Source organism: Chionomys nivalis, chromosome 16, assembly GCF_950005125.1.
Source record: "Chionomys nivalis chromosome 16, mChiNiv1.1, whole genome shotgun sequence".
Classification (NCBI taxonomy): Eukaryota; Metazoa; Chordata; class Mammalia; order Rodentia; family Cricetidae; genus Chionomys; species Chionomys nivalis.
Genome location: NC_080101.1, coordinates 467954 through 481538, shown reverse-complemented (window position 1 = coordinate 481538; position 13585 = coordinate 467954). Strand labels below are relative to the sequence as shown.

General features: G+C 38.7%; 1 protein-coding gene across 1 annotated transcript in view; it reads right to left on the bottom strand.

The window, feature by feature from the left end:
• Atp6v0d2 (ATPase H+ transporting V0 subunit d2) overlaps window positions 1–13585 on the bottom strand; it is a 42516-nt gene that overhangs the window by 17444 nt on the left and 11487 nt on the right. The window contains exon 2 of the mRNA XM_057791010.1: window positions 8886–9057. Within this exon, the coding sequence (XP_057646993.1) occupies window positions 8886–9057 (172 nt within the window). The remainder of the gene's footprint in view (window positions 1–8885; window positions 9058–13585) is intronic.

The window sequence follows — 13585 nt, the reverse complement described above, 5'->3', positions numbered from 1 at the left end:
TCTGGGGCTGGAGAGATGGCTCAGAGGTTAAGAGCACTGACTGTTCCTCCAAAGGTCCTGAGTTCAAATCCCAGCAACCACATAGGGACTCCCAACCATTTGTAGTAAGATCTGGGGCCCTCTTCTGGTGCTGCAAGAAGAATACTGTACACATAATAAATAAATAAATATTTTAAAAAATTGTCCTTCTATGTAAACATGTGTATACCTGAAACTTTTCACATGGAATATGTAGGAAAGATATAATCAAAACATATGTATGGTTACCATGGAATTTTGGAACATCGGTACTTAATGTATTCCTATATTTTAAAAAACCCAGTAATGTTAGTGCCACTCAGTATGGTTGTTGTGAGAATTAAGTGAGCTCAATACATATAAAGCATTTATAAATTCACTACCTTGTAGTGTGTATTAAATTCTAATTAAAAACTAATTTTTTAAAACATAGTGATTCTTTGCAGTAAAAAAAATAAGGAAGATAAACTAAAACTAGGACCACAGATATCTGGATCGCTACCAAGGTAGATGTTAATCTGTATCCTAAGAACAAAGGTTATGAAACAGCCTCAAATCTCTTTAAGCAATCACAAAGAAGGAGAAACAGTTTGGAAACCAGGTTACCAGGATCAACCCCGCCCCCTGGTGGACAATTCATGGTTAGGCAGCTCATGGACAAAGCCCAAAGGAAAGAGCTTGCCTTTGGCCCAGATTTGTATCCCACTTGAAAATCTGTTGCAATGGAAGACATCCTAAACTCCTCCACACCCAGTCCCTTAATATCCTTAATCCTCGGGAGCGAATTTTGCTAATTTTAGCAGCAGTATTAAACTGGTCTCTTTTTCTTTGTTCGTTTCACCGCTTCCACATATGTATACAACCTCTTCCTACAAGCTTGGCTTGGATGTTTGCCTCTTTGTGCACCCTTTCCTCACTCCCCCAGGTGAACATTGTGCTGGCATTCACAAGTAAAATTTGCTACTTTTTTTTTTTTTTTGCATGTTTGAAGATTTTTGAGTGAAGGTAGACTGGATGTGCTTAATTATTGTGTAAGTGCATATGTTTACTGGTGATTTTTCACAAATCTGTGATTTATGTAACAACCCAGGGACCCTCATTTGGTTTAACCATATCCCATTTTCTCTTGAAATTACTAAACATTTTTAAACCAAAGACTCTGCATTTTATTAGCAGTTGCTATCACAAAATACGAAGCTGACCCCTTTTTAGAATTAAACTTACAACTCTGTATTGTATAAAATGACATTTCTTCCTTAAGTGGAAACCAAGGCTTTGAATGACTAAAGGACATTTTCTTGGGGGATCCCAAAGTAGCATAGTGTAGAGTCGTGGTTATGAGAATTTCCCAACCTGCATCAGGGTCACCTGTAAGACTTAATAAATAAAATGCAGATTCACAGACATGTTCCAAGACCCACTAAGCCATGATTTTTGGAAGCACAATCTTGGAATTTGCACCTTTAATAATTCTTTCACAGTTAGAAAACAAAACCCTTATGAATTTATTTTTAATATTAGACTCTTGAACAAATCCTTACTTGCAGTAGTTCTTAAAACATGTGATGATCCAACAAATATCACCCAGTTTAGGCAGACCAGATTTCAATTCTGCAGAATAGCACTGGTGTTTTCAGCTCTTATAGGGCTGGGGAGGTTAAAATGATAAGGCCGTTATTAGTCACTGCAGGTGAGACTGTTTAGCCACGTCCTTGCTTCTGGTGGAATTTCTGGAGATGGTGAAAGCTTTCAGGCAGAGCCTTATGTAAAATTGGGAGAAAGACTTTTCGGCTGGAAACTCACAATCAGGAATGAACAGTGATTCTGAGGTAAGTGACTTTGCATCACTGTGACAGAGCCTGATGTAAACAAGTCAAGAGAAAGACTGACTGACTCACCATTTCGGAAGTTTTACTTAACCATGGTGGGAAGCAGTGGCAGAGCAGAGCCTTCCACTCACATTGGCCTGGGAGCTGGATTCGCTGCAGTTGCTCACACAGGCTGAACATAAACCGCTCACAACTTTTGTGAATTGAGAAAGGCTTGCCAGAAGTAAAGCTTGGTCTACCTGAAGTTTAATAATATTTATCTGATCACCACAACACATCAGGTGACACCTGTAACATCCTGTGACATCATGAAGACATGAAGGGGGCAGGAAAGGCATGCCCTAGAGACATGCCTTCTACTTCCTTCAACCAGGGCCCAGCTCCATCACCTTCCAATAATTTATTCAAAATATTAGCCTATCCATAGAGTCAACTATTGATTAGATCAGAGAGAGGCCTTAAGTTCTAGCCATTGGTGGAAAAAAAGTCTCTCACAGACACACCTACAGGGGTGCTTTGCTTTTCTCTTGGCATCTTTTAATCCAGTCAAATTAATAGTCAAGATTGATTGCCACTATTGCCTATCACAAAATATTATTGGAAATTTGACTGTGGAAATAAGAACATAGTATATAATAAGCAAAGTTTTGAGAAAGGGATACACAAAGCTTAACATATCTAAATAGTCTGAACCAGAGGGAAGGCTCTACAGTCATTTAAAAACAATGTCAGAACATTATTTATGTTGGAAAAAAGGTGACAGTGAATGTAAGAAAGTTACCGTTTCAAATCAACAGTGATTTCAGTCCTTTAAAAATGAATAGAAAGAGACTATACAAAGATGTCAAGCAATGATGACATAAATGGTAATTTATTTACAGTATATGCTTTAATTCACATTGGATTTTGAACTTCTTTTGTCTACAGAGAAAAATAAAACCCTTGTAAATTATTTATTCCTTTTTCCTAGACTGCCTAGTAACTACTGCTGTTTTCCCTCACTCATCACAAATCTAGATACTAAATTCTGAGACCTCTAACTCCTAAAAGTGTCTAACCACAATGTAACTATCCCCTCTTTCCTATCTCCCCTGCCAAGATTTCCAGTGCAAATTTAAGAAATAACTTCCTCTGTATTTTCTATGCTCTGTCTCAGCTCCTGAACACATCTTTTATAATAACAACAGAATTATCTCCCTAAATACATCATTCCACTCACTTTATGAAGTAGGAAGAATTAACAAGTAAAAACAAATAAGTAAACAAGAAGGAATGCAGCACATTTAGAACAGGGCTTCTTGGAGTACAATACTGGGTACTTACATAACAGCTCTGCAGACTTAGGAAGATTATTTTTCAATGTGTCCCAGTAAATAATTATGATAGCAGCATTGGCAGTTATTGATTGAGCACTGTGTACACAACAGTCCTAAGAGCTGGTACCCTCTCACTGGTTATATGAGAAAAGAGCATAAAGACAGAACATTAAACTACTTTGTTATCTGGCCAGCTGCGGTGGAAGCGTCCAATCATTTCATCTTATGGTCTCACAGCAGGAACGCAGTCCTTGTCATATATGGTAGTGACTATCAAGAGAGGGTCACAGTTTGGCACAGGGAAGGCATGTCAACTTGGGCATCTTTGGGAAAGTCCTCCTTTCTTGACTTTTACTTAGGATAAAAGCCCTGAACCTGGCCAGGCTCTTTTCTTATCCCCACTCCTTTCTCTTTAAACATCTAGGTCCAGACCTAGATGAAAAGAGTTCCTCTTTCTAAGCACAAATTCTTTTCATGTCTCAGTTATTCCCTCAATATATGCACATTTTAAATATTGCTTGTGTTCTGCCTTCTCTGCAGATCCTTTAACATCATAGCTATTGTTCTAAGTCTGTAGGCGCCCCTGCCTGACTGAATGCCCGAGTTTGTGACAGTTGCTGCCTAATCCTGTCTTGGCTTTTCACCATTCAAGGACACATCTACTTCGTTCAGATAGACATTCTCAGTGAACCTGAGTCATGGTGTTCATTTCCTGTCCAGACTGCTAAGGACTTGCCTGGTTTTAGTACTGAAAGGCCCAAGTCTATAGAACCTGAACACACAGCAAAGAGCAAAGCCTTCAGATAATCTGTAGGCCATGGATGAGACAGTAAAGAACTTTGGTTACCCCTTATAAATGAATCTTTCAGGTTTCTTCAGATTAGCCTGAGATTCTCAGTATCTCTCATCTTTAACCCAAGATTTCTCATTGTATTCATCCCTGTGCCTACTGTTCCAAATCCCTACTCCAAATACCTAATATTCCCAGACATTCAAGTAGGTAAAATAGCATAGTATTTGTATGTAATCTGCATGCATCATTCCATATATTTAACTTATATTCCAGATCACTTCTATTAACTGATATGATATAAATTCTGTATATGTAGTTATATTTTAAAGCAGCATGACAACAAAAATTTGTACATGTTCAGTACAGTAGGTACAATATTTATCAGCATATTCTTGATCTACTCTTGATGGAGGTCAGGACTGCTACATAGGTCTTGAAGGCTGTATTTTTCTGGTCATTGTATTAAAATTTTTATCATCTTGGTAGTAGAATGCTTTGAATGCTTGAAAGATTATTTTAAAAAGATGCTCATCCAAAAGAGAAGAGCAGCTGAAATGCTTCTGTAAAGTACCAAGTAGGAAGGAAGAAAAACAATTTTAGTCTATACTAAGCAATCTTCACTAACATGCTGCTGGATCTCTTCCTTTGTTTCATAAACTGTGCATAATTATGGTATGAAAAACCTTCATATATTCTTGCTATGAAGAATTTAAAAATATCTGCTCCACATTTTTAAAATAAGTTTCTCATGTACAGTAATTATCTCACATAAAATGTGCACAGCTTAAGATAATCAATTTAAATTTAGACTGTCTTTCTTAGGGTTGACTTTAACAGCACTACAGTGTTGTCTCAGGATATTTTCTACTAGGGAAAGATAGAATTCTGATCGTTGGAAGTTCATTGGGGCTACATAGGCACTTGACTTCACAGAACATTTTGGAGGGAGTTTAAGAGAAGATACTTCAGAACTGTGAGACACTGTTCCCACATTTGTACACAGTTGGTTATTGAAATAAATCTCTAAGCTCTGCAGAAAGCAGCAGGCTTCTGCCAGAAATGAAAAGTCACAGCACGATATATGATGAGATAAAACACAGATCGCTCTGTAGGAGCCAGATGTAGTGGTACACATCTGCAGTGCTGGCACTCAGGAAGTTGAGGCAGGTGAATCAAAAGACCAGAGCCATCTTGGGCTGTAGGATCAGGTAGGTACATGGTTTGACCTAGTCTCAAAATATTAAGGGTGGGGAGGGAGCTCAGTGGGAGAGTGCTTGCTTAACATGCTCATGACCCTGGTTCAATCCCCAAAAGTTCAAAAGTCATAAGACCTAGATGCACATTCCCATATCAATCCCAGATAATTGGTAGGTTGAGTCAAGAGGACTGTAAATTCTGGATCGGTCAGACAGTTTAGATAAGCCTGGCTGTTAGTGGGATTGTGTGAGAAAATGCAAAATAAAGTGGTGGAAGCATATGCTTTGAATCTCCAGAACAGATTTTTCCTTTCTTTTCAGTTTTTTGAAAGAGTCCTACAGATCTAGATGTGAACGCAGTGCTGAATGCCTGTCATCCTACCATTAAGAAGCGTAGGAAGGAAGAACACAAATTCAAGGTCAGGTTGAGCTCTACAGTGAGACAGTCTCAAGAAAACAAGACAAAACAAAAAACTAGGCAATACAGGGCAGCAAATCCCTATAACCCAAGGAATTGAAAGGTGAAGGCAGGAGGATTAGGAATTCGAGGGTGGGTTTGACTACATTCTAAGTTCTAGACCACACGGGGCTACATAAAACACTGTATCAAAAAACCAAACCAACCAAACAAACAAACAAATTCATAAAATGTCCTAAACACACATGCAAATGCCCATAAATAAATATAAAAAAATAAAGATTACTGTATCTGAGGTATAGTCAGTGGTAGAGCACTTTGTCTAGTATGTGTGAAGTCCTGAATTTGGTCTTCAGCACCAAAATCATACAATACCAATGCTAAGTATTATAATATTAAATCACATTCAATGTTTTTTGACACATTATTTCTAAAAAAGACTACTATATTAATTTACAAAGTATGCACATCAATTAAAAATTTCTGTAAACCCTAATAAAATAGGTAAATAATTTAGTCTAGTAATATATAAGTATGGAGTAATCAGCTCTACTCATAAGGAACAGAAAATCAAAGGGAGAGGTTGCGAGCTTTTACCTTATCAGATTGGTAAAAGTTATTAAAAGAATACAAAATGCTGGCAATTGTATAAGAACACAAGCCTTCTTATATACTATTTTGGAGATTCAAACTGGTGCTATTTTTGTTGTGAGCAGTTTAGAAATATTTACCAAAGTTTAAAATGCACTTCTAACCTGAAGCAGGGGGATCACGAGTCTAAGGCAAGCCTGAGCTACATAGTGAGTCTCAGACTACTTATTTAGATACAGAGAACCTTTCTCAAAACAAATCAAGAAAAACATGTTTCTTTGACTTATCACTTCTACTGCAACAAACTGAATCTAGAAATCAACTCAAGACATGCCTAGATGGCTAGGGATGTGGCTCACTAGCAGAGCACTTCCCTTTCCTTGCAAACATAAGGTCCTGTGCACTGAAAAGAAATATCTTCATGGAAATTAGATAATTACAATTTAATTTTTCAATGTAAAGAAATAAAAATAGTTTAGCTACATGTTGAGAAATGACTGGTAAATGGAGTCATGGCATATTTATAACACAGAATTATATGATTATTTAAGGAGGACAATGTTCACAGGGATATCAGTAAGAAATATTAAGAGAGAGAGAAAGGGGGCAGAATGAAAGATGATGCCTATATACATTTGAAATATTGAGTGTTGGTTAGGGCATGCACTATTAGACACATATACATGTAAGTGATTTTATGAAAAAAATACATAAGAAAATAAGAAGTGGTTCCACTGGGGAGAGGAACTGGGTAGGGATCAAGGGATATGTGGAATAGGGCAATTTTTATGCTTTTCTGAACTCCTGTTAAGTTATAATCATGCTCCTTGATTTTTCCTTCTCCGCATGCCTTCTCTCTTTATTTTTCTCCCTTCCTTCTGTTTTTTTCTCCTCCTATGCAACATGCATTATAGAGCCCAGGGCCTTTTCTGTGCAAGCAAGTGCACTAAGCAACAAATTCAGCCATATTTTTCTTGGCAATATTTATTAATCATGAAGTAAAGTTGATCTTCCAAGAGCATGAAATAGTAGGAAATCTCAAACAGTCAAGCCTCCCTTTATTTCTGGTCTTGTCCAGTACTAATGACAGAATGTTCACATTATTTGACCCATATTAGCTATGGTATGTGGTTCTATTTCTATGGAATATTTTCTAGTTGTCATTTTTAGATTGAAATACATATCTGAAATAGTGTGAGAAGATTTTCTAACTGACATTTTCCTCTCAATCTAAAGTGAGGCACAGCAGCCAGCATCCATCCAGCTTTATTCAGCTCAGCAGAGTCCCTTTGTCTATTCACTAGACTCACAGTCAGAGCCGATGATATTTACATACTGTAAAAATAGATGATGAAGAAATAGAAGAGAGATGGGAACACAAAAGCACCTTTATTGTTATACTACGAGGCAGTCTTAAAGGCAGAGGCTGGAACTGCCCCTTTAGAAGACCCCTCTGCCATCTGCCTATTTGTCCTAACCCTCTCCTGCTCCTCAGAACCTATCTCTCCATTCTATAGTTTTCTCCCAGGTCCTTCTTACACGCACTCCAATCCTCACATTGATTCATAGACACTTTCCTGATTTCTGTCTACTGCTAAACACATTGTTCTATACCAAGTCCTGTTCCTTTATTTCATTTATCTACTTTTAGACCCATACAATCCAGCATTTACATCATTGTTAACATCTTTCTGTGAATACATTGCATGTTTGAGTGCTAAGCGTTGGTAGAACTTGGGTCTATTAGTTATAACTTTGTTGCTTCTAATTAAATTTGATCTATGTAATACACAGCATATCTGTTGTAAGTGTTTTTAGATGGGACGGCTAGAGTGGTACAAAGCTATTTCAAATGTCTCAGGTGAGAACTGGTATAGTTTGTCATTTATTACTTTGTTAGCATTAGAATTTACCTTAGAATGGAAAGTTGAAACTACTGAAAAGGGAAAAGAATAAAATGTGCAACTATGACAGGAGGCAATTGTACTGTGAGAAAGGGACCAGAAAGGTAAATATGACCTTTAAAACAATTTTTGAGTCTTCTCCTGGTGTGGGAGGTCCTTCTGTATATGTGTTGCTATTATTGGTTAATGAATTAAAAAGCTGTTTTGGCCAGTGGCTTAACAGAATAGAGCTAGGCTGAGAAAACTAAACTGAATGCTAGGAGAAAGAAAGTGGAGTAAAAGGAGAAGTCATGTATCCATGCCGGAGACAGATACCTAAACTTTACCCAGTAAGTCACAGCCTTGTGGCAATACACAGATTAATGGAGATGGTTAGTTTAGGATATGAGTTAGCCAGAAATACATTTAAGCTATTGGCCAAACAGTATTGTAATCAATATGGTTTCTGTGTGATTATTTCGGGACTCAGCAGCTTGGAACAAAAAAGCGACCTCCTACAACATTCTCCCACCCTAAAAATGATATAAAAAGTCACATAAGATTTACCTCAGTACTAACACTTTAAGGATTAGCTCCACTCAGTATTCATTAAAACAAAAGCACTGTAGATGGAGGTTATCACCACCTCCACAATCAGCTTTATATTCATGAAGTCTTCTCTATTACAAAAACAGGTTGTGAATTCAAAAGTCACTAAAATCTGTACGCATTCAAAATTGCAGGCAATGAGGTCTAACACAGACACTCAGGCCTGTTCTTCCACTTATAAGCGTTAGGGGTCATCATCCATCATATTGGGGTTTAGCAGAGTTTCACTTACGTCATGTAGGTGAAAAATGTGCTCAGGGGCTCCAATGAATGATTCCGGAAATAGTCAAACTCTCTGCAGAGCTTTTTCCTCATCTCTGTGTCAATTTTGGAAACAGTGAGAGGGTTTGTTTCATTAGCCAGGAAGTTGCCATACTCAGTGGTCTGGAGATGAATTTTCAGATCTGAAATGTAAAGAACCCCCAAGTCAAGTTAAACTTGAAGAGGTATTTGTGGTAACTTTAAAATGAAGACATATTGATTATCTTCTTAGATTTTTACATAAGTGTATATATAATTAGACTACAGTGCTGATCTCTAAAGAAATGAAAAGGTCACTATAAATATTGATATTGTAGCATACCATAAGAATTTCAAATTACCCAAGAAACGGTATTATTTCACACAGCTAAAAACAAGCAAGCAAGCAAGCAAGCAAACAAGCAAACAAACACAAAAAACCTAGACCAGAGTCATCAATTTTAAATGTCGATTTAAAAGGATCTGGAATCAATTGAGAGGCAGTCTTCTGAGCTGATGATTTCCAAGTTTTTCAATGGGAGAAGGCTCTTCCCCACCCTAAGTTTCACCTTCTGGTAGAGACCAAGATACACAGAGGTTAAAAGAAAAGTGTCCTTTGCTTGGCAGCCTTCACTTTATGCTGGTGATGTGTGTCTACTCTTTTGCTGCTGTTGACCACCAGTGCTGTCATCCTGTCAACTCAGGACCAGGGGACACTCCAGGAATATTTTAGACCTTCACCACCACATTGGGACCGCTATACCATCCAGCTTCATAGTTCAAACAGCGACAGGGTTGTCAACCTTTGCATTATGCAGAGGCCTTCCCAGACCTATGGGTTGTAAGACATTCTAGTGAAGTACCCATTACAATATTCACTCATTCTGTTAGTTCTGTTCCTATATAGAACTCTCAATAATACAGATGGCTTTACATTGGCCAATTTTAATCTTTAGTAAATAGTTTGAGAAATCTGAAAATGCTAAAACTTTATACAACTTGAGGAAAAGAAGAGACCAGTAACAGCTGACACAGATATAGGGTGGGATGGGCAGCCTCTGTAGCTCAATTTTAGTATCCTTTAATTACAGATGAAGAAGCTGAAGTCCAGAGGGATTTATATGGAGGTTGTCTTGAAAGTAGAAGACGTTTTACTCAAAGAATCAAGTCTCACCACTACATCATTCATTCTTTAAATGTTAATGATTTATATTGCAGAGAATTGGCCTCAATTCCAGCTTCATGTTATTGTCTATTCTTGTTTGAAAGGCCATGGCCGTACTTTTGTTACTGTTGATCCCACCCCACTCTCTAGAATCATGTAAGTACCTTGGGATTCAAAGCCATATTTAATTGACTAAAAAGTCATTTAAAAGCTATAATTTGCTGTGATCAATGTAATCATTATCATATACTCTGTAAAGCCTTGAGGAAGAGAGAAGGGTTTAGAGTTGATACAGTCAGGCTATGGCAAGGGTGAAATAAAGCAATAGATCTGATTTAATCACCAGTTTAAAAAAAAAAGGCAAGTGTAGTATATAGAAACTACTTCAAAATGTTAATTTCTCTTAATCTACTCCCTAAACAGTTTGATTGTCTAAGAACGTTGACTTTTATTCTCTAAATGGGGAATTTCCCAACTGATATACTCAGTTCCATTATTAGATTTAATAATTATCTAGATTTTAATACATATATTAAATTGTTATGTCGTGTTATGTTCAGTATGGAATATCCCCCGCAGATTCTTGGGTTTGGTAGCACTGTTTGGGAGATTGTAGAACCTTTGGTGTGGGGACACACACAGATGTGTGCCTGTTCCACCCCGACTGGAGGTCAGAGAGTTTGAGCTTATTTTGCTCTTTTAAAGTTGTTGCCAACAAATGTGACTACACACCCTGACCTAGGGTGTGGTTACTTAGTGTTTTGAACATTAAGATGTCCCATAAGGGTGAATCTGGTCCACCCTGACCAAAGGTCAGAGAGTTCAAGCCCATTTCTGTTCCTTCTTTTAAAATGAGAGGTTTGACATGCAGAATGACTGCCTATGGGATACTTGGTCTGGGATGTGTTCACTACACATTCCTGCTCAAAACATCAAATGCTTTACTCAGGAAATAATTTCTTGATGTCTCAAGTACTGAAGAAAGTAACAGTTCTGGTTGTCCTTTCTGTCATGTTAAAGCAGTCTTTTGCCTTCTCCCCCACTTTGTAGTAGAATATAAAAGCATATAACAAGTAAATGTGGGTGAATTCAGTAACCAGAATCCACTGAGTTGCCCTCCCTGTACTATCTATCCTATGTCTCTGTGTTTCTTCCTTATCTCTCTTCCTTCCACCTAACATTTGTACTCCACATGCCCCCTACCCTGAAGCATACAAGCCTGCTGTGGCTGGACTATGGCAGAAGTCACCCCAAAAAGGTGTCTCTTGACACTTTGGGTCATAGAATCTAAGCCCATTGGGTAAAGCTCAGTAAAATTACAGACCTTTCTCTGCTTCTAATCCTAAAAATGGGAACAGACCACAGACTGACTCACTGTGTCTTCAGTGACACAGTTCCTTAAACTGTAAAACACACTAAGACATTCTTTCCTTAAGTTGCATAGGTCAGATATTTTTCACAATTATGAGAAAATTAATTAATATAAAACAAGGCACTTCATCTATTTGCTAACTTAATATTATCCATATAATATTAAAACTGCATAATTCTCCTCAGTGCTTTAGTATATCAAATCTTCTTTCTCTTCCTCCCTCTCTCCCTTCCTCCCTTCCCTTCCTGTCTTTCCTCTCTTCCCCCTCTCTTCCTTCTCCTTCTCCCAGTTCCTCTTCCTCTCTCTCTCCAATTCTCCCTCTTTTGCTTCTTCCTCCCTTCCTTTCTATGGTCTTGGGGGTTTTCACATGTAGGTAAGCTAGCTTTGAACTCAACAGCCTTCCGCCTCAGCCTCCCACCTATTGGAATTATAGGCATCTATTTCTTCACTAAAATTTCCCTCCTACCTTTTCTTGTTTTGGATGATCATCTGACACATAGATTCTTTTGCCAATCTATTAATTGATTTTCCTAGGCTCTTTCCTGTTTATGAACTTCTGTCATAAAATTTACTCTTTTCTAAGAACTGTTTTAACATTGTCCTGCTCTTATAAGTGGCGTGTAATAGTCACTTGCTTCTCTGAGTAATTTAAAACAAGACTTAGAAGCCTCAACAAGGGACCTCTGCTGAAGCACGTCCAAGCCAGTGACCTCCTCCAGAGCAGGCCTGAGTCAGTGACCTCTGCCAGAGCAGGCTTGAGTCAGGGACCTCCAGGGGACTGAGCCCAAACCAAGGACTTCCACAGGAACAGGTCTGAGCAAGCAACCTCCATTGGAGCAGGCCCAAGCCAGTGACCTCCACTGGAGCAGGCATGAGTCATCAACCTCTGCAGGAGAAGGAACAGGTAAGAGGGAGTGACCATGAAGGGAGCAGGGCTGAGCCAGAGACATCTATGGAACTGGACCTAAGCCAGGGGGGAGTAAGCCTGAGCCAGGGACATCTGCAGGAACAGGCCAAAGTCAGAAACCTCCACAGGGCAGGTACAAGGGAGTGACTGCCAAACAAGCAGGCCTGAATCAGAGATTTCTGTGGTACCAGGCCTGAACCAGCTACCTCTGTGGGAGCAGGCTTGAGCCAGCTACCTCTGTGGTACCAGGTCTGAGCCAGCTACCTCTGTGGGAGCAGGCTTGAGCCAGCAGCCTCTGTGGGAGCAGGCTTGAGCTAGCTACCTCTGTGGGAGCAGGTCTGAGAAAGCAACCTCTGCTGGAGTAGGCCTGAGAAAGCAACCTCTGCAGGAACATGTGTGAGAGAGCAACTGCCAGGGGAGCAGGCTCAAATCAGATACCTCTATGGGACCAGGACAAAGTCAGGGATCTTCACAGAGACAGGCCCAAGCCAAAGACATCTGTGGGAACAAGCCCAAGCCAGCAACCTCTGCCAGAGCAGAGCTCAAGCAAGTGACCTCTGTGAACTCAACTCACCTATAAAAAGATACAGGTAACAGACTGGATATTGAAACAGAATCCATCCTTCTGCTGCATATAAGAAACATACCTCAACCTCAAAGACAAACATTGTCTCAGAGTAAAAGATTGGGAAAAAATTGTTCAATCAAATTAATCTAAGAAACAAGCTGGTGTAGCTATCCCATTATCTAACAAAATAGACTTCAAACTAAAATCAATCAAAAGAGACAAAGAAGGACATTTCATATTAGTTACAGGAAAAATCCATCAAAAGGAAATCTCAATACTGAACATAGAAGGGTACCATCATATCTAAAAGAAACACTACTAAAGCTTAAATCATACATTAAACCCCACACAGTAATAGTGGGAGACTTCAGCATCCCATTGGACAGGTTTGCAAGACATAAAATTAACAGAGAAATAAGAGAACTAACAGATGCTATGACTCAAATGGACTTAAGAGACATCTATGGAACAGTCCATCCAAACATAAAAGAATATAACTTCAGCACTTCATGGAAACTTCTCAAAAACTGACAACATACTAAGTAACAAAGCAAATCTCAACAGATTAAAAAAAATGGAATAACCCCATGTATCTTACTGGATCACCATTGTAGTAAGAGGGGCTGCTTGTTGGTCTTGTAGACCAGGCTGGTCTCGAACTCACAGAGATCCGCCTGCCT